The sequence below is a fragment of the Eschscholzia californica genome, unplaced genomic scaffold (genome assembly GCF_041429995.1).
Source record: "Eschscholzia californica isolate CP2 unplaced genomic scaffold, dmEscCali1.0.p SCAF_4, whole genome shotgun sequence".
NCBI classification, from domain to species: Eukaryota; Viridiplantae; Streptophyta; class Magnoliopsida; order Ranunculales; family Papaveraceae; genus Eschscholzia; species Eschscholzia californica.
This window is the reverse complement of record NW_028238461.1, coordinates 36,213,917-36,235,626: the sequence shown is the minus strand read 5'-3', so window position 1 is coordinate 36,235,626 and position 21,710 is coordinate 36,213,917. Positions and strand designations below refer to the sequence as shown.

Sequence of the window (21,710 nt, the reverse complement as noted above, 5' to 3'; positions counted from 1 at the left end):
AAAAAATTATCGGAATATGAATCATTAATCATTATTATTGTATTTGACAAATGATCATTGAAGTATTTTGATAAACGAGCTTAAAAATGCGAGCTCGAGCTCTTTCAAACTTATACGAACCGAGCTTGAACAAGTGGACAATTACTCGAATGAGCTCGAGCTCGAACTCGAACTCGACAGTCAAATACACGAACCGAGCTTGAACATCTTACTACTCGGCTCGCCTCGACTCGAGTACACCCCTATTTGCTCGCATTAGATCTTTGATCGAAGCACTCTTCGTTTTGGAATCTCTTTAATGATCCATCTATTTGTGATCCATCTATTTGGTATCTACATTGTTGCAAACCACCATGGATGAAGCGACTTCCAAAAAATTTGGGGAAATAGGAAAGGACTTTATAAAATCAATTTTTGGACATGATTTAGTCTCTCAAGAGCTATATGAACATATCTTAACAAATTTTCACATGTTTGATGATTTATTTGTTGGGTATATGAAGAAAAAATTTGTGGAGGAAGAAGGTAAATTCGGTCTGGTTCAACCAAGCTTGTCTTACAGAAATAGATAGGGGTGTGCCTAATTCAGAAGAGACCATTCAGTTCGAGTCTGCCGTAATATAGTCCTGTAGCCTATATTTGTTGTTGGAGTTTAATTTGGTACACACATGCCGAATTTGTCTTACCGAAATAGGTAGGGTTATCGTACCGAATTCACAAGAGACCATTCAGTTCAAGTCCATCAAAATTCCCTCTAGTAGCCTATCTTTGTTGCTCGAGTTGAATTGGGTACGCCTATATCGAATTATTGCTCGAGTGTGCCCTAGTTCGACAAAACGAAAGCTTAAAAAGCAAACCTAAAAAGATCTAAAATCACATGTAATTAAATGGTTGAAGCAGATATATGGCCTTTAAATAACCTCTAAAACGTTCCTAAGCAATTCAAGTGCTCAAACTATTATACTCGAATCAATCGAAATCTTCAAATTTTAGGGCAAACAAGAACTTATTTGGTTCTGAAACAAACAAATTTGTGATTATCGAGAGAGACAGAGAGAATGCGATGATGCTATCAGTTGTAAAATTAGTAAAAAAATTAGAGAGCGAGATAAAGATAGATTTCCAGTGAAGGAGAAAATGAAGTAGAAGCTGAAGGAGAATGAAGGGGGAAGAAAAGTTGAAGTAATGATCAAATTTATCTTGACTTAACAGTGGCCTAACGGCGTTAACTTTGCCGTTAGGTCAAATCTTTAGGCGAGGAGTGCTCCATTCTAAGGGAGGCCTTATTACCAAACCCCCTAATTTGACGGGTGCTTTTAAAGTAGGTCCCTTTTAACAAGAATGACCCCCTATAAAACTTTCCTTTTTTAGCTTTTCTTCTTTGTTTATTTGTCATAGAGCGTGGGAATTCTTTTTTTTTAAGAAATCAACTACGATCTACGTTAGTTGTTACAAGGTATTGATAAATCAGGAAGATGTAATAAGAACGATAACTGTCTAAGTTCAACATTAATAAATGAGGCTTAAACCCTGACAACAAGAAAGAGGCCTAAAGCCCGACAAATTAATACATTATTTACACCTTTAATGACCCAAGTTCAATAAACCATGGATTCCACCCTCTTTGAAAATCAGTCCAAAATTTTGAAATTTATGTCAACACTTTTAACCACTTGGGCATGCAAGTGTTGACGGGAGTTCTTCTTGAACTAATGAAGTATATGGATGATGAGATGGGGCCATTGGGGTCCTTCACTATGGTGCCCATAATTTCTCCCCGTTTCCAGCCCATCTCATCCATACTACAGATTGTAATATGTAAATGACAATTTTCTCCTCCTTTTGTAAGGTGCTCTAATGCTTTTGAAAGGGGTATGTTTAGTCATTTAGGACTAGGAAAATTTAAGACAATACCTCTCTACTATCCACAAACGGGTAGTGAAGGCTCTCAGTTGTCCTCATCACTCCAATGGCTTCTTCAATACCTTCCCTATCCCCAATCTCTTCTTCTTCATCTTCTTCTTATCATCCGAAACTTCAATACTTTTCAAGACCCTTTCTCTGTCTAAAATTTAAAATTTCTTTCTCTACTCATAAATCTTCTTCTTCTTCTCAATCTCCTTTCCCTCATTTTTCGAACAATAAGTTCAAGTTTCAAGCATACTCAGCTGTAGATGAAATCACAGTCGAGGAAACCCAAGAAAACCCAGAAACTGAAAGCACAGAAGAAAACAAAAAGAAGCTTTATGTTGTGAATATACCATGGACTTTCTCTGTTGAAGATATGAAAAATCTCTTTGGTGAATGTGGGAATATAACGGATATTGAGGTTTCTTTTCTCTCATTCTATCACTTTATTCTTTAATTCAGATCCTTGGTTATGTTTGCTGATATGGGTTTTTGTTCTTATTTTGTGGGTTTTAGATTATTAAGCACAAAAATGGAAAGAACAGGGGATTTGCCTTCATTACAATGGCTTCTGAGGAGGAAGCTCGTGCCGTCGTTGATAAATTTGACTCATATGTGAGTACTTTTTTGGAAATTTTTTGTTGGTTTCTTTGGTTTCCATGTGTTCTTTATAAAGGGTATTTGTTCAACTTTGCAAGTTTGGAGATTGCTTTTTATGCTTTGGAAGTGCATTATTAGAATTTGGAAAGTAGATGGTGAGAGAGCTAGTGTCTCAAGGATGGGCGGAACATCGTAATCTTAGCTCTATGTGAGGTTGGAGTGTCACCCCTAGTGTTGACGGGAGGTATTAGCAATATCCAACATCGCATCGGAATTAGAATTTACGAAGTAGATAAGCCTTGGTCAATACATTCCTTGAAAGCCAGTTTTCAAGGCCCAATTGGCTCTAATAATCTGAAAAGGGTTTCCATTAATCCAATTTGTACAAACTTCATCTTGATTTTTACAAGAGAGTCGTAGGTCATGTGTGAGCATGTGGATTGTGGAGAGAGATAAGGAATTTCTCGTGGAACAAGGTTATGAAGGCTTCTCTAATGGATGGATTATTGATCCGAGATGATTAATGTAAATCCAAAAACATTTGAACTTAGTAGGCTCGATTTGTTAGTTGACTAAGCCCGGGCAGTTAGTGACGAACCACCAAAACAACTGAACATATTACTCCCCTCTAATGTACGCTAGCCCGGGCTAAGGTGATAGTGATTCTGTTCATGTGTTCTCGCAAGGTCGTTTAACATGCTTTTCTTGTTAAGAGCTATGGTAATGTTTGGAGAAGAAGAATGCAATTCCGTTTCCGTGTTATGCTGCCAGGCGAGTCCAAGAGGGAAGGCGGTATTGCTTCCCTTATCATTGGAATCCCATTTGTGAGAATGCAATTCTATTTTCGTCATACGAAAAATGGCCTTATAGGATTTATTCATTTCCATTTGTGGTTGTACAATATCCCAGATTTTACAAAATTCGAATGCTATCAAACTCAGGAATGATTTCTTCGACCTATTGTACGAATATCTATTTCTTTCACTGGAAGAACTTACGAACTGAAGAGGGATAATAAATATTCATTGATTTTGAATCATATAGGATTGTAGCTCATATATATCATTTGGCATCCGAGCTAACATAGTTGTCAATGTGGTAGCTTCTTCTTAGATCGGATATACTTAGTCCTGATCCTAACGGGTATAATAAATTTTCGAGTTAAGGTTTTACAAGTCGATGTTAGAATCAGGTTCACGTGTTAAGTTCAACATGTCATGTCTTGTTCAAGGTGTGGATAATTCTCAAACAATAGGATAAATGATTTACTTCGAAACTAAATCATCAAATTTAAGTTTCTTGGCAAGACTTATTTCTTAACTAGGATTTTGATATTGTAGGACATTTCGGGAAGAATCATAAGAATCGAGTTTGCGAAGAGATTGAAGAAACCTTCTCCTGCCTCTCCTACTATTGCACCTACTAAAGAAACACAATATAAGCTTTACGTATCGAATCTTGCATGGAAAGCTAGATCAACCCACCTTAGAGAATTGTTTAGTACTTGTTCAAGTCCAGTTTCGACTAGGGTGGTTTTCGATCGTCCTGCAGGTAGATCTGCCGGGTATGGTTTTATCTCATTTGCTACAAAGGAAGAAGCAGAAACAGCTCTATCTGCCTTGGATGGAAAGGTATTCAAAAATTAAACTTCCCATCTGTTCTTTCTCTTTGTTGAATACTGGATAATTCAAGATATTTTGTTTTATCTCATTAGCTACATGATAATTCAATATATATATATATATAGAGAGAGAGAGAGAGAGAGACTGAAATGCTATCGATTATGGAAATTTTGGGTTTTGACAGTTCATTAATTAAACTGGAACCAACTCATTCTGACTTTTAACAACACGATGTTTTCGATTGTGGAAATTTTCATGGTACAGGAGTTGATGGGACGACCTATTCGACTAAAATTTAGTGAGAAGAATGTTGATGAGTATGGAAGTGAACCAGAGAAAGAAAGTGCAGAAGTTCAAGCAGAAGAAACAGGTTAATACCATTTCCAGAACTTGAGTCACCCACGAGCTAGTGATGACTGATGACAAGTAGTATACTTTATGAAAATGTAGCATAATGACCTCCTTTCACGATCCACTACGAGTATATAATTAGTTAATTACCGGTTAATCATTATCGACTTCTTTTCATCTATTTTCGTATGCGTACAGGAATAGAAACACCCTCTCTTTTGAGGCAAAACTAATCAGGCTCTCAACTAGGTGGGAGAAAAGCCTGAGACCCCAATACCTAATTGTGAACATCTGGGTCTGATAAGCTCGTGAATACCCGAAGCCCTAAGGTGGATAGTGTCTTCTTGGGCCGCTGGAGTTAGTGGATCAGGCTTTGGTAGGAACTCCTACCTGCAGTCCTAGCTAAGCCCGAACCCATTAGGGTATGCCCATTCGGCTGCCACCTATCCGCCCTGATTGGACCGATTAACCGAAACAAATGCGAGACAAGCCAAACTAGAGCGCGACCGATTAGTTTGGCTTTAGTTAAATAAAAAATGGTTAGTAGTCGACTAGCGAAATAAAGGAATTATTTATTTTATGCATTTGGGGGCTTAATTATGACTTGTGATTGGTATATGTCGCTTTACATGGTGGCTTCTTAGTTACAGCAAGTACTTATCTAAAGCTTTCAACAAAAAAAAAAAAAAAAAGTACTTATCTAAAGGAATGGCTATAGCTAGCTTGGTCCTCTGTCAGTCTCAGAGTTTATAAATAAACTACTTTTTTTTTTTTGTTGAAGAGGACACATTAATTACTTGGTGTACCAAGGTTCAAAAGAAGGAATTTTGTTGGTGTAATAAATAAGAAAATGAGTTTTATTTCAAAGCTAAGTTTTATTTTGTAGGTTCAAAAGAATGAATTTAATTCATATCCTCAATGCAAAGTTTTATTTGTTTGAGTTCTGTGAAGCAAGGGGACTTGCTTTAATGAAACAAATAGCAGAAAGAGGGAGAGGGAGAGAGAGGAGAGAGACCGAGAGAGACGTGAATAAAATAGGTTTCTCACAGATGTCTCAAAGATACAATATTTGACTTACTCTAGACTAATCTATGGGGTCATAAGACCAGGTGGCCGGTTTGACCGCGTCGGGTATCCTAGTCACCTGTCATACTCCCTGTCAAGTTGGAGCATAAATGGAGAGAACGCGCAACTTACCAACAATCTTCTTAAAGGCATCCGCACTTGACGGCCACATAAATATATCGGTGTGTTGATCCTTACCAACAATCTTCTTAAAGGCATCCACACTTGACGGCCACATAAATATATCGGTGTGTTGATCCTTCATCGACGTGTAGCAGGGAGGATTGAGGTTGCTTTGATATTTTTACGAATCAGTGGCAGTCTATCTCGATTGTTGGGTGTGTTCGTGAAAGACAGTGTCAGCAACTTGCAAAGCAACATGATTATCACAATGAAAAGTCATTGGGGTAGAATTGGTCGACACCAAGATCTTTGAGGAGATATTAGCCATTGAAAATCACAGGTCAATGTAGCTAAGATACGATATCCGACCTCAGCAGAGGAACGTGCAACAATGGATTGCTTCTTTAATTTCCATGATAAGGGGCTAGAACCGAGCAAGGTGAAGTAACTGCTGATGTCAAAATTTGTCAATCTGGTTATCATCAGTCGGAGATAAGAGACTTGATGCTGGATCACGTCTGAAAAAGGATAATTCTGCTTCTTTGATTCCCGCTCCTGCTCTTGGAAACCTGCGAAGAGTTCGGAAACCTCTCTGATGCTCAACACAGTCAGATTGTCCTTTGCAGTTAAAATATTGAGTATTGAATGACTTTGGATTCAATGTAGTGAACGTACCTTGTCGAAGGTGATGCGATGCTCTTTTATAGGTTGTTTTGGACCGACAATGATAGACGATGAGGTTGAGGGGTTGAGATCCACCATTCGAGATTTAGACTACTCTTCGGTAGTTACGAGATTTAGGGTTTCCTCTTTGTGCTTATCTCGTATCTTGGATATTTAGAATTTCCTATGTTTAAGGATCCTTGCTAGATATCTTGCCGAGTTGGTAGATTCTCTAATGTTTCCTTCTTCGAGACTCTTGAAGCCCAGGTTACTTGAATACTATCTTGTCCTACTGAGATCTTTTGGAAGATTCGGGATTGAATCGGTAAGCGTGTGTTGTACTTCTGTCTTCCCATGTTCAGGGCTTAAGACATTTGTCTTGTTTACGTGGACTCCCTTCTCTTCTTGTGAATCCCAAGGCAAACCTAGTTGTATTTGAGGCAGGGTAGGGTTGGAGCTCCTTAGATGGTATTGCTGACCTTCCGGTTCTCGGCTTAGGTGGCAGACCTCTTCGAGCTCAATGATTTTGTTGTCTTGAGACAGATTGACCCGTTGAACTTTTGGTCTTCTCTTGATTTATAGACAACAGTCAACAAGTGCCTATTTTTATCTATCATCACTAACCAGTCAACGGATGACCATTTTATGTATCATAGATAATCATATTTTTAAAATCTAGTTTTAGATCAATCATACTGGTAGAAGCACTACAAGTATATAGAATGTCATCTCATGCACTCTTTTTTTTCAATCCAGAGGGTTCTAATTTGCTAAAGCACATCTAATTCCCAAGTTGGAGTCAAACATTTCACTTTCTTCTTTTTTTTGAACTCTTTGTTCTTTATTGTTTATTCTCTAATCTCCATGAAATACTTAATGACATTTCTGCCCTTCAGAATATCATCTAACCAATAATCTTTTCTTCCTTGAATAAAATGCATTTATTCAAGGTGTAAGAAAACAATTGTACACTAAAGAAACATACTACAGGGAACCCACTTCAAAGTTTTTTCTAAAAATTAGAACTTGTCTTTCAAACAAGAGCAAAAATACTTAAAAACTTGTCATCTTCTTGAACGGAAAGGTTTTTTAGTCGACAAAAAATGAAAAAACAAGTATATCTTTCCTCTCGGGACTACTATTTTTTCTTAATTTGTGTGATGTAGGCTAATATTTTCTATAAGATTGGATTATTAAGTCAGTGTTAATATTATTCTTTTCAATAATTCTAAATGACAAAGGAGATGATGGCAGAGTGGACAAAAAAATTAGTTATGCAAAAAAAGTTCTATTAACAAAAAAAATCTGTTTTTAAGGGTTGTTTAAATGGCTAAATCGTAAAGTTAATAAAAGGACAAAAATTGAACCAACAAATGAAATTTATATCCTATTTTCGTTCCTATCAACACCATGTTTAACGTTGTCCTCAAATTTGTTCAGTGATTGTTTGGTCCACTCAGCTGTTTTTTGTCATTCTTTTTTTACTTTCTTATCGTTATTTCAGTGTCTTTTATTTTTGATATATTTTTTGATAGTCTTTTACGTTCGTTTTTCAACTTCTCATCGTTTCTGGGACATTAATATAGGGACTAACATTAACATCTGGCAAGATTTTTGGATCCCGACCCACCCCCCTCCCATAACTAACCATACGGGGTCTAACTTTAAATGGGTCTCACAACTTATTACTAATAACACTTGAAATTTTCAGATGTTACAGCAATGTTTTAATGATGAGATATGCAGTTCTATCCTGAGCATCAACCTCCAAAGTAATCAAGAAGATAAACCGATATGGACATTAACTAAATCAGGTAATTTCTCTATAAAATCAATGTATTACTATTTAAGAACAGATAGCACGAATGTTATGCGTGACCACTCCGACTGGGGATTTATCTGGAATTGGAATACTATACCACGTGTGAAACTATTCCTATGGAAATGTTGTACCAATAGCTTACCTGTCAAAGCTAAAATTGACAAATTCATTGGAGACCAATTCTCTTGTATTAACTGTGATGAAAACGAAACTTTAGACCATGTGATGCTTCACTGCACGTTTGCTAAAGCAATTTGGTTCAATTATCAAGTGAGAACAGATCAGATTAGCTCGACTAATCAATGGATAAAACAATGGAAAACACTAAATGAGGATATTACCAATCTATACGCCAAAATACTCTGGTTCATTTGGAAAGCTAGATGTGAAAACTGTTTTAACACGAACAAACAAAATCCTCGACAAATAATAGACCGAATTAATAATGTGTCTATCACTCCTCTCAAGATTGAGACGGCTATCACTAACAAATGCAGGAAATCCACTAAGAAACAAATATGGAGACCTCCATCGACACCATGTTTAAAGTTGAACGTTGACGCCTCTTTTACCAAAGCTACAGATCCGGCCGGAATAGGATGTATTATCAGAGATGAAGAGTCGAAATTCATTATAGCAACAACAAACTCGGTGCGATGCCAAAACGCGGAAGAGTGTGAAGGACTGGCTATACTCTCTAGTATGCAATGGGCATTACAATTAAATATTACTCATGCTCATATAGAAAGTGATAATCAAGCTCTTGTCAATTTCATCAATGGTCAAAATATAGGACTACACTGGCAATCCTTAAAGATTATACAACAAATTAGATCCCTTATAGACAATTTCGAATGAATCATGTTCACCTGTGTACCTAGGGATTGCAATGCTCCAGCTGATGCGATTGCGAAATGGGGAAGAAGAAATGAAGACAGAAAAGTGTGGAATTTTGTACCTTCTTTTGTTTCGGCTTTACATTAGTTGTTTGGTTTCTTTTTTGTACTCTCGTTTGTCTTTAATGCAATGTTAACTCATCAAAAAAAAAAAAACTTCTCATCGTGCCTTGACTACTTTCTTTTGTTTTTGACTTTGACTATTTTCTCAATGATTTATTTCTTCCAGAAGTATCTTTACTTAATGTTTTATTGTTTCAAATGTAGTCTTGTACCATTTTTTTTTACACTGTTCTTCAATTTAAAGATGATCATTTTCTGAAACGTTTTTTATTCTAACAGAAATAGCTATATATTTTCTAGGCGATAAAAACACTTGTTTGTCTATACCAAATTAGTGTTTTCCTTGAACAAACTATTGTTTGTCGTAAAAAATTTTTTTTTTTTTCTTATTGTTTCTTTAGTTTTTCTTTTTCATTCTTGTAATGGTAACTTGTTTCCTCAATTGGCTCAACAATTTGTTTCAAGCAAACAACAACTTGTATTGGGCAAACAACACAGAGTTTCATTCTTTTACTGGTAACTTATTTGCTCCATCGGCCCAACATTTTGTATCGAACAAACAACAACTTGTATCGATCAAACAACAGTTTCTATGCAAGAAACAACAGTTCAACAGTTTAGAAAACTAATTTGGTTTACAAAATATCACAGACATATATCAAAAGCATCAAACATATATCAATACAAATAACACAAATATATCAAAACTAGTATAAAAAATACTAAAACTTCATCAAAACTCAGAACCTATTGAATAGCGTCGTCACAACTCTGAACAAATCTGATTTTCATGAATAAATAGTAGTTTATAGAAAGCAAACAACTGTTTGTCCTGAATGATAGATTTTTCATTATGAGAAAAATGTGAACTTCGCTTGCATATGCGAAAAAATATTATGGCAAAAACTCCATTTAGTGATTTAAACTGCCATTGGACTATATTATTTCAGGGTCTTTTTCGCTACTTTATGTAATATATCAGTGATATTTTTTGTCACTAGACCAGTAATTTTGGTTCAAACCGCCATTTATTTGAAGTAGAAGTGTAGAACTTCCCAGGGGAACCAGTGAAATTTTATATTAAAAGGTTTAGAGTTAATTCCTATATGGCCCCCTACTTTGTGACCAGCTTCCTTTATGGCCCCCTTTTTTTCGTAAATTCAAATATGGCCCCCTTTTTTGATGTAATTGTCCTAACTACCCTTCTTAAGTCTAAATTTAAAACATTTAAAAAAACTTATTTCCACCTCACCCCTCTCTCTCTCTCCACCTCATCTCTCTCTACAACTCACCCCTCTCTCTCTCTCTCCAACTCACCTCTCTCTCTCTCCAACTCACCTCTCTCTCTCTCCAACTCACCTCTCTCTCTCTCCAACTCACCCCTCTCTCTCTCCAACTCACCTTCATCTTCTCCGATTGAAGTCGCCGGCCGGAGATTTTTCCGGCCGGCGACTTCCCAAAAAAAAAAAAAAATATTTTTTTTCTCTCATCTCTCTCTCTCTCTAAAAATCCGGCGAAGGGGGTTTCCCTTCGCCGGAAGCCGTGAACAGACCGATCTGGTCTGTTCACGGCCAGACCTTCAAAGGTCTGGTCGGCCGTGAACAGACCGATCTGGTCTGTTCACGGCCAGACCTTCAAAGGTCTGGTCGGCCGTGAACAGACCGATATGGTCTGTTCACGGCAGACCTTCAAAGGTCTGGCCGTGAACAGACCAGATCTGGTCTGTTCACGGCTTCCGGCGAAGGGAAACCCCCTTCGCCGGATTTTTAGAGAGAGAGAGAGATTAGTGAAAAAAAAAAAAAATTTTTTTTTTTTTTTTAAGTATGAAGGTCGCCGGCCGGAAAATTTTCCGGCCGGCGACCTTCATGAGAGTGCTGATTGGAGAGAGAGAGAGAGGTGAGTGAAAAAAAAAATGTTTTTTTTTTTTTTTAAGTTTGAAGGTCGCCGGCCGGAAAATTTTCCGGCCGGCGACCTTCATGAGAGTGCTGATTGGAGAGAGAGAGAGAGAGAGGTGAGTGAAAATTTTTTTTTTTTTTTTTTTTTAAGTTTGAGTGCTGACTTGGAGAGAGAGAGAGAGGTGAGTTGGAGAGAGGTGAGTTGGAGAGAGGTGACGTGGAGAGAGATGAGTGGTGGAGAGGGAAGTGAGGTGGAATTTAGGTTTTTGTTTTTAATTTTATTTTGAAAATATATTAATGTGAAGGGTAGTTATGACATTTCCATGAAAATAGGGGGCCATATTTGAATTTACAGAAATTTGGGGGCCATAAAGGAAGCTGGTCACAAAGTAGGGGGCCATATAGGAATTAACTCAAAGGTTTAACTATTGTATCAAAAAGTTCATAAATATATTCTGGAAACTGCTGAGTAAACTTTGATACTCTCTTGAGTAATTAAAGGTTGTGAGGTCAAATATGTCTTTTTGACCATCCTCCTTAAAAGATGAGTCTATAGGTCGGTCTCTCATGTAATGTATTCCTCTTACCTACACTACCTTCAACATTGATTACTTTGATGAAAACCTAACCAACAGCTAACTTCTCCCCTCCTCTTTGATTAGTCAACAATCCACCATCTTCCCCCAACAAAAGAAAAGCAAAAGAAATTAAAGATAAAGAAAGAATTTTATAGAGAGAGGGAGAGAGAAAGCAAGAATTTTAGAGAGAGAGAGAGAAAGCAATTCCCTTATCAATTACTACATCATCAAACAATTAACACCCCTTCTCTCACTAGCTAGTGACCTTTGCTTTGCTTTCCATCTAAGCCCTCTTTAGGTTTCCTTCTTTTACACAGCTCTCTTTCTCTCTCTAACTTCAACTAAAAATTTCTACCCAATCACCTAGTTCTCTTAACCACTCAATTTCCCCCTAAATCAATTACCATCTCTCTCTCTCTCTCTCCCCCAACATATGAAGGAGGTATTTCTTCACCAAATTAAACCAAGTACTACATCTTTGATCAGGTACAAACTATGCCATATTAGTGAAATCTTCTCTGTGTAGCTTAGCAGGGAAAATTCTTATGTTCTTTTCATCCAAATCTTATAACTCTAGGTATTAAGATCAATATCTATAATTTTTTGTTTATTTTTGAGTTTGGATTTGAGTTTAGTATTGTATATGTAAGTAGGACTAATGGGCTCTATAGGGCACCCTGAAAATTGGGTACCTTATGAAAATATCAAGGATTGTTCACAAGGCTTTTGTACCATGTATTGCCCACAATGGTGCTATATAAGTTACCCACCACCCCCTCCCTTTGGGTTGTCGACCGATGATGATTCAGGCACGAGTTTCTCTCCATTAGTCATCGCGATTATTGGTATATTAGCAAGTGCTTTTCTTCTTGTTACTTACTACACTGTCATTTCAAAGTATTGTGGAAATATGGATTCCATTAGAAGAAGAAATAATCGAAACCAAACTGATGATTCGATTGAGAACGAAAATCTACCTAACCAAGAACCATGGCAAGTTTCTAATAGCGGTTTAGATGAGTCGTTAATCAAGTCGATAACAGTTTGTAAATACAAGAGAGGAGATGGGTTAATAGAGGGAACTGATTGTTCCGTGTGTTTAAGTGAATTTCAAGAAAATGAAAGCTTAAGACTCCTACCAAAATGTAGTCATGCTTTTCATGTCTCGTGCATCGATACATGGCTAAAATCGCACGCGAATTGCCCATTATGTCGATCGAATATTGTATGTTCTAGTCCATCACCACTTCAAACACTGCATACCCTTCACGAAATTCCTTCGGATATTGAATGTGAAGGAGAGAACCATTCAAGAAATGCAGTTGAGGACAGTATATTGAATACGAGTGTTCAAGAAACTAATTCTTTGAGAAATCTTCGAGAGTTAGAAGAGATTAATGACACTACAATTGAGATTAGAGATGAAGGGTTTGATAGTCAACAAATTCGGAGGTCGATTTCAATGGATTCTTCAAGAGTAGACCGTCTTTCAATTGCTGATATTTTATGTATAAGTGAAAATGATGAATCTCTACCTGCAGAACATAACAATTGTATTCAAGAAGGCATGGTGTCATCCTCCAAACAAAATTTGTGCGGAATAAACAAGCTAGTTAGTCATCAAAGTCGGGTTTTACATTGTGTAATGAGTCCGATAACAATGAAACGTTCGGTTTCAAGTGGGAGATACTTCTTCAATACAACTAGACATGGAAAATCAAGGATAAATTTTGATCTTCCAATTTAAGATCAATGATTCTTAATCCTACTAAGACCGGAATCAGGATGCAAATATGTACATCTTTCTGTTCTTAGTTTTGGTAATTCATTTGTGGGTTTTCATTTTTAAAGGATTTATGAAGTTTGGGTGCCATTGCTTCAATGTTCTTCCACTTTCTTACTCCATTTCTCGTGGATAAACTTACAACATCTACCATGGGAGACTCAAGAAAAACTCTAAGAATCTTAAAGTTTCAAGTGTTCCTAGGTAGTAGAGCAGGGATTCTCTAATTTTTTTTTCTCTGTGACCAATGCAAGTCCCTAAAGATACTTTATTTCTTCACGTATCTCTTGATAATTTGATTAAAGAAAGTTTCTTATTAGTCAAGTATAAAGAGTGATGAGTAGGACTATGAGAGATCTTGAGGAGGACCCTTTAAATGACTATCAACAATGTTACTTGGCCGGACAAATATGACTTGAAGTGGCCTTGTTCGAGCCATTTTTGTCGGACCTAGTAACATTTTCCACTCACTATTTCCATGTCATCATTTAGTCCCAAATATAGTCTACCATTGGAGATAAAAATATAACAAAACCTCTAAAAAGTCTAATGTGTCACCCAAAGTTTTAAAGATTGATCATCTCATTAGAGATGCTCTTATATTTGTAATGGGACCAGTAACTTGATATTAAAAGATATTCGACGTTGATCTAAAATTTTAATAACGACGGACTCAACCGGCGAATTATTGGTCATTTTTTATCAAACAATTTATAATAACAAAGTTAGGTAGAGTTGGTATGAAGTTTTGTTTAATTAAATACTTTATGTGATGCAATTGTAAGTAATTTAGGCTTGCAGCAAAAAAAAATGTTATTTATGCTTAATTGAATAATATAGTTTGAGATCTTGGTGGCTTGGTGGGAAAAGCTAAATAGTTGATCAACTGAAAATGGATTCCCCCTAGTTAACTACGGTTTGATTACTTTCTTGGTGTTGTTGTTGATGACTTAATGGGACGCTCAAATTAGTTCAATGTTGTAGGTTAATCAATGAAACATCAAAGAATCTCTTTTTAGGGCAAACTGTTGGTTATACAAGTTTCCCTTGTGGTGATAAATATTCTCTTAATGAATACAATGTGGCGAAGACGTTATAATCTTTGTTATTGAGCAGTTTCAAAGTCTTGTTGTTTACGGGAGGAGGGATCTCTCTTTCGGATTTTCCTCTTTTTTAGTTTGTATTATCTTTTAGTTCTATAATAAGAAAATTCTGAAGTAGACGGAGAGGAAGAGACGAGGGAGATGAAGACTCCATTACCAACAATTCCATTGTCAGGTGGTTTCATCACGACACAAAGACGGTTTTGATGAAGATTCAAATATGATTTTGATGAGACTTTCTCACTCTAAAAACGGATTCAAAGACGGGTTTGAAGGTTTCATAGTTGATCTATTCATGGTTGTGATTCGTGGAAAGGAGAAGATGGACTTCGGATAAGGTTTGTACATGAACAACAACAAAAAACTGGGTTAAAATAATAAAATCAAACGGCGGGAGTTTGCTAAGTAATCTCTTCATCAGATTGGTTTTGATACTTGTATCATCATCTTACTACTAATTTTCAATTTTATTTGTATAATATTATTTTATGTTGTGGACTTTTAGCGTCGTTAATTCTCGATCTTTAGGATATCTTTTGTCGACCGTTAAGGTTTTTTTGAGTCCGTGTCTGGTCAATTTCTTTCCCTTCATGAGACACTTTACATTCAAAAGTTATATGAATTTATCGTATGTAACTCTCATGTAGTTTTCAGAGAAATATCAATTATCATCCATGTAACTTTGTGATTGTATCACTTATGAATGAAATATGGTTTCGCTTGGCTTAGAAAAAAAAAATCTTTGTTATCATGGTCGCATGATCGTATCTTCTGGATATGACAAGCGGATATTCGACGCTATATAACCTTCCACGTAACTGACATTTCTCTCATGCAAAGTGAAGCTTAAGCTGACAAGCTTACTTTTGCAGACCTCCCGGTCCAAGCTCAGGTAGCAGAGTTGACTCACGTCTTCCCTTGAGTTGCCCTTTTAATCGTGATAGAGTTCAAGGTGTTGGGAATTACATGTCTGTAAGACTACCCTAATCATCTAACTAGTGTCGGTGGCGGAATTTGAAACATCTAATGTTTAACACTAAGTTATCCAGGATCATATACATGAACTAACTATGAACTAGAAGGAAAGAAGAATACCTTACTCACTTTCTCATGAACTAGATCCCGACCAGTATTCGGAAGGTAAAGAGCTTCAAGTGTAGCTCCTCTACTTGAGACACCGGATGTGTAACTTGAACTCCCTCCTTTTAGTCAGCTAGGACCTTCTTGAAGGTTGAGATGAAGAACTCCTTCTTCTAGACTTGATAGATAGACAGGGAACTTTTCCTCTAAAATCTTTTTCTCTCTCTGAGATGTATGAGAGAGATGATTTTCTTCTGAGAAAATTCCACACCTTTTCTGAACTCTAAGTTGGTCCTTATATAGGTAATACCTTAGTAGAGTCTCACTCAAATTAGGATTTCTGAAAGTCCCTCCGAAAAGATAAGCTTTTGTTAGAGTCCCATCTAATTGGGAATCCCTATTAGGACCAAAGTCCTAATAAAACCGGATTGATTGATCTTCCAAATAAGGTCATCATTATCCTATGAGCCAAATCGTACGCATTGTCATCTTGGTCGAATGACACTCCTTCGGAAGGACATACCTTCAGACCTTAAGGACATATATCCTTCGGAAGGACACATAAGGTCATCATTATCCTAGGAGCCAACGGATGTTGAGGGTTTCTTTGTTTTTCATAATTAAACTACATGTAAAGAATGCAAAGTGACTTAAACTTGTTATCCTAGCAAAATCCTAATTCTGCCATATTATTCAAGAATCTTTTCCCTATTTGAATATTACGATTCCAAGATCCAAATACTTCGAAGTTAACCGTACTAGGGCACTACCCTTAACTCCGTTGTCCTTGGTGAGTAACATCTTTACTGATCATACTTCTATGAATCTTGGTTGATTAGTTTCACACTTGAGTGTCAAGATACTCCTATGCCTTGAAGTCCAAAACCCTTTTGTTGACTCGTTGAGATTAACCAGTTTAGACGTGTAGACCTCTTCATAGATCTACACGTATTGTCCCGAGGTAAAAGATGGCACATTGCGGAGGCAGAACCACCATCGATGAACAAGGGATCAACATGTATCTTATTCTGGGTAGGCTTATACTCAAAATTCTTTTAGGGATTATTACGTATTTTATCAAGTATGCGTTACTGTGAAATCTAACATAACCATTCGTGACGTATACGTAAGTGTTTTATGTGGATTCTCGTAAGGTTTTAAATAAAGCCTAGTATAGCCCCTTAAAAGATCTAATCTTTTAGGTTACTTCTTGTTCGCCTAATGATTCGCTTGTATTATCATCCTTGAACCACCATTGATTACTCCCACTCGAATCATGATCTCATCAATGGTTTCCACAAACCCTGTACTCTAAGTATTATTCGAGCACATACTCATTTGTGCTTAGAAACAAGAATCGATAACTTATCTAAAGGCAATAATATTCTACGTATTCACATATATACATACAAAAATATGACATTCATAAGATAAAGTATGTATCCTAGATTCGTTTCTAGGTTCGTTATGTTCCATATAGCTATTCGTGGGAAATAGTGGCATCTCTATGTCTAACGACCTTTTAAGTCTAATTTCCGTAAATTTGGACTAATGGCACGTTACGTTTCTTCCTTAATGATTTCTAAAATTAATTTATGAAAAACCCCACTTTGGGCCATCGGATTGACCGAGTCAATGTCGGAAATATATTCTTGAAACTGGGAGAAAAATATTCAAAATCTCCCACTCGAGTCAAGGTCCAAAAGGGCCCAAGTCAAACTTTGGTCAAAGTCGTTTGACTAGTCTCTGCTAAGAATAGTCAAAGGTCCAGACTCAGGGACAGATGCCTAGACCATCTCGGACCCCAAGTCCGAGATGCCTAAATGCATGAGAGACGCGTCTCGAGCATCGGATGGCATAACTCGTATCAGACAAACAAGTCTGGGACGCCTATGGACGCAACGGATGCGTCCTAGACGCGTCTGGTTGCTAGATCATCTAGATGTTCTAGTCGCATCTAAGGTGCGTCTGGAAGCTTCCAGATGCATCTGGGATGCATCCGATCGCTTTAGACGCATCCTAGATGCGTTTGGACGCCGTCCTTGGTCTCGGTCTAGACCAAGGGATGCCCGAGACAGAAAGTCACGGACATTCCCATGTCCGAATACAATTGGGATTCCCAGACGCGTCTTAGACGCGTTTGGGATGTCTGAGTAGGACTACGAGTTCCGATCCTTTATGGGCTGTCGTTTCCTCGTCCGGGGTGTCCCCAACTTCCAGACGCGTCTTGGTCGGCCCAATCAGGGTCTTTCTAAATTTCGATTTAGAAACCCTAACCGCCCCTTCGTTCTTCCTTGTTTTGGCTTCCAAGCTGCTGTTTTTTATGATCTTCATCATCAAAAACATGGTTTTTGAAACTTTCTTTAACTCATCAAAAGCCCTAAAACTTGTTTTTTGAAAACTATTTTCAAACTATCAAAATCTAAGGTTTATATGCACGGAAATACCCTCAAAAACTTATTTGATTACGTCTAAATCACATTCAAACTAATCAAACATATGTTCGAATCTTTATTCAAACAAATTTATCTATTCATTTCAAGTTTGAATCTAATTCGTTCTAGCCAAAGATAGTTTCATGCAAACGGCTCGTGATGCCACTATTTGGAATTACATGTATCTAAGACTACCCTAATCATATAACTAGTGTTGGTAGCGGAATCTCGAACATCTAATGTTTAACACTAAGTTATCCAGGATCATATACATGAACTAACTATGAACTAGAAAGAAATAAGAATGCCTTATTCGCTTTCCCACAAACTAAATCTCGACCAGTATTCGGAAGATATAGAGCTTCAATTATAGCTCCTCTAATTGAGACACCGAATGTATAACTTGAACCCCCTCGTTTCAGTCAGCTAGGACCTTCTTGAAGGTTGAGATGAAGAACTCCTTTTAGACTTGATAGATAGAATGATAACTTTTCCTCTAAAATCTTCTTCTCTCTCTGAGATGTATGAGAGAGATGATTTTCTTCTGAGAAAATTCCACACCTTTTCTGAACTCTAAGTTGGTCCTTATATAGGCAATACCTTAGTAGACTCTCACTCAAATAAGCATTCCTGAAAGTCCCTCCGAAAAGATAAGCTTTTGTTAGAGTCCCATCTAATTGGGAATCCCTATTAGGACCAAAGTCCTAATAAAACCGGATTGATTGATCTTCCAAATAAGGTCATCATTATCTTATGAGCCAAATCGTACGCATTGCCATCTTGGTCGAAGGACACTCCTTCGGAAGGACATACCTTCAGACCTTAAGGACATATATCCTTCGGAAGGACACATAAGGTCATCATTATCCTAGGAACCAACGGATGTTGAGGGTTTCTTTGTTTTTCATAATTAAACTACATGTAAAGAATGCAAAGTTACTTAAACTTGTTATCCTAGCAAAATCCTAATTCTGCCATATTATTCAAGAATCTTTTCCCTATTTGAATATTACGATTCCAAGATCCAAATTCTTTGAAGTTAACCGTACTAGGGCACTGCCCTTAACTCCGTTGTCCTTGGTGAGTAACATCTTTACTGATCATACTTCTATGAATCTTGGTTGATTAGTTTCACACTAGAGTGTCAAACTATTCCTTTGCCTTGAAGTCCAAAACCTTTTTGTTGACTCGTTGAAAATAACCAGTTTAGACAGGTAGACCTCTTCATAGATCTACACGTATTGTCCCGAGGTAAAAGATGGCACCTTGCGGAGGCAGAGCCACCATCGATGAACAAGGGATCAACATGTATCTTATTCTGGGTAGGCTTATACTTAAAATTCTTTTAGGGCTTATTACGTATTTTATCAAGTATGCGTTACTGTGAACTCTAACATAACCATTCGTGACGTATAAGTAAGTGTTTTATGTGGATTCTCGTAAGGTTTTAAATAAAGCCTAGTATAGCTCCTTAAAAGATCTAATCTTTTAGGTTACTTCTTGTTTGCCTAATGATTCGTTTGTATTATCATCGTTCAACCACCATTGAGTACTCCCACTCGAATCATGGTCTCATCAATGGTTTCCACAGACCCTGGACTCTAAGTATTATTCGAGTACATACTCATTTGTGCTTAGAAACAGGAATAGATAACTTATCTAAAGGCAATAATATTCTACGCATTCACATATATACATACAAAAATATGACATTCATAAGATAAAGTATGTATCCTAGATTCGTTTCTAGGTTCGTTATGTTCCATATAGCTATTCGTGGGAAATAGTGCCATCTCTATGTCTAACGGGTTTCTAAGTCTAATTTCCGTAAATTTGGACTAATGGCACTTTACGTTTCTTCCTTAATGATTTCTAAAATTAATTTATGAAAAACCCCTCTTTGGGCCCTCGGATTGTTCGAAGTCAATGTCGGAAATATATTCTTGAAACTGGGAGAAAAAATTCAAAATCTCTCACTCGAGTCAAGGCCCAAAAGGGCCCAAGTCGAACTCGAAAAGACCCAAGTCAAACTTTGGTCAAAGTCCTTTGACTAGTCTCTGCTAAGAATAGTCAAAGGTCCGAACTTAGGGACAAATGCCTAGACCATGTCGGACCCCAAGTCCGAGATTCCTAAATGCATGAGAGACGCGTCTCGAGCATCAGATGACATAACTCGTCTCAGACAAACAAGTTCGGGACGCCTATGGACGCAACGGATGCGTCCTTGACGCGTCTTGTTGCTCCAAACGCGTCCTAGATCATCTAGGTGTTCTAGTCACATCCTAGGTGCGTCTGGAAGCTTCCAGATGAATCTCGGATGCATCCGATCGCTTTAGACGCATCCTAGATGCGTTTGGACGCCGCCCTTGGTCTCGGTCTAGACCAAGGGATGTCCGAGAAAGAAAGTCACGGACATTCCCATGTCTGCATGCAATTGGGATTCCCAGACGCGTCTTAGACGCGTTTGGGATGTCTGAGTAGGACTACGAGTTCCGATCCTTTATGGACTGTCGTTTCCTCGTCCGGGGTGTCCCCAACTTCCAGACGCGTCTTGGCCGGCCCGATCAGGGTCTTTCTAAATTTCGATTTAGAACCCTAACCGCCCCTTCGTTTTTCCTTGTTTTGGCTTCCAAGCTGCTGTTTTTTATGATCTTCATCATCAAAAACATGGTTTTTGAAACTTTCTTCAACTCATCATAAACCCTAAAACTTGTTTCTTGAAAACTATTTTCAAACTATCAAAATCTAAGGTTTATATGCATGGAAATACCCTCAAAAACTTATTTGATTACGTCTAAATCACATTCAAACAAATCGAACATATGTTCGAATCTTTATTCAAACAAATTTATCTATTAATTTCAAGTTTGAATCTAATTCGTTCTAGCCAAAGATAGTTTCATGCAAACGGCTCGTGATGCCACTATTTGGAATTACTTGTATCTAAGACTACCCTAATCATATAACTAGTGTTGGTAGCGGAATCTCGAACATCTAATGTTTAACACTAAGTTATCCAGGATCATATACATGAACTAACTATGAACTAGAAAGAAATAAGAATGCCTTATTCGCTTTCCCACAAACTAAATCTCGACCAGTATTCGGAAGATATAGAGCTTCAAGTGTCGCTCCTCTACTTGAGACACCGAATGTATAACTTGAACTCCCTCGTTTCAGTCAGCTAGGACCGTCTTGAAGGTTGAGATGAAGAACTCCTTCTTCTAGACTTGATAGATAGAATGAGAACTTTTCCTCTAAAATCTTCTTCTCTCTCTGAGATGTATGAGAGAGATGATTTTCTTCTGAGAAAATTCCACACCTTTTCTGAACTCTAAGTTGGTCCTTATATAGGCAATACCTTAATAGAGTCTCACTCAAATAAGGATTCCTGAAAGTCCCTCCGAAAAGATAAGCTTTTGTTAGAGTCCCATCTAATTGGGAATCCCTATTAGGACCAAAGTCCTAATAAAACCGGATTGATTGATCTTCCAAATAAGGTCATCATTATCTTATGAGCCAAATCGTACGCATTGCCATCTTGGTCGAAGGACACTCCTTCGGAAGGACATACCTTCAGACCTTAAGGACATATATCCTTCGGAAGGACACATAAGGTCATCATTATCCTAGGAGCCAACGGATGTTGAGGGTTTCTTTGTTTTTCATAATTAGACTACATCTAAAGGATGCAAAGTGACTTAAACTTGTTATCCTAGCAAA

General features: G+C 37.4%; 2 protein-coding genes and 1 long non-coding RNA gene across 3 annotated transcripts; all 3 read left to right on the top strand.

The window, feature by feature from the left end:
• Window positions 1-1,894: 1,894 nt before the first annotated feature.
• LOC147544377 (28 kDa ribonucleoprotein, chloroplastic-like) lies at window positions 1,895-4,644 on the top strand. The gene is made up of 4 exons (XM_086636963.1): window positions 1,895-2,329; window positions 2,425-2,523; window positions 3,849-4,139; window positions 4,395-4,644. The coding sequence occupies exons 1-4, from the start codon at window positions 1,970-1,972 to the stop codon at window positions 4,503-4,505; spliced, it is 861 nt and encodes a 286-aa protein (XP_086493089.1). The 5' UTR covers window positions 1,895-1,969; the 3' UTR covers window positions 4,506-4,644.
• Window positions 4,645-11,607: 6,963 nt separating this feature from the next.
• Window positions 11,608-15,149, top strand: LOC147544375 (uncharacterized). Its single transcript, XR_015224086.1, has 2 exons — window positions 11,608-12,072; window positions 14,354-15,149. It is a non-coding gene; the product is annotated as an uncharacterized LOC147544375 (long non-coding RNA).
• LOC147544376 (RING/U-box superfamily protein) lies at window positions 12,068-13,468 on the top strand. Its single transcript, XM_086637800.1, has one exon. It carries the CDS (start codon window positions 12,245-12,247, stop codon window positions 13,331-13,333), a length of 1,089 nt encoding a protein of 362 aa, XP_086493926.1. The 5' UTR covers window positions 12,068-12,244; the 3' UTR covers window positions 13,334-13,468.
• Window positions 15,150-21,710: the final 6,561 nt, after the last annotated feature.

Bases quoted from the DNA above. Each gene is read 5' to 3' on its own strand.
- LOC147544377 (XM_086636963.1), top strand. From the start codon at position 1,970: ATGGCTTCTTCAATACCTTCCCTATCCCCAATCTCTTCTTCTTCATCT. The intron at 2,330-2,424 runs GTTTCTTTTCTC...TGTGGGTTTTAG, and splicing joins GGAATATAACGGATATTGAG to ATTATTAAGCACAAAAATGG. The intron at 4,140-4,394 runs GTATTCAAAAAT...TTCATGGTACAG, and splicing joins TATCTGCCTTGGATGGAAAG to GAGTTGATGGGACGACCTAT.
- LOC147544376 (XM_086637800.1), top strand. From the start codon at position 12,245: ATGGGCTCTATAGGGCACCCTGAAAATTGGGTACCTTATGAAAATATC.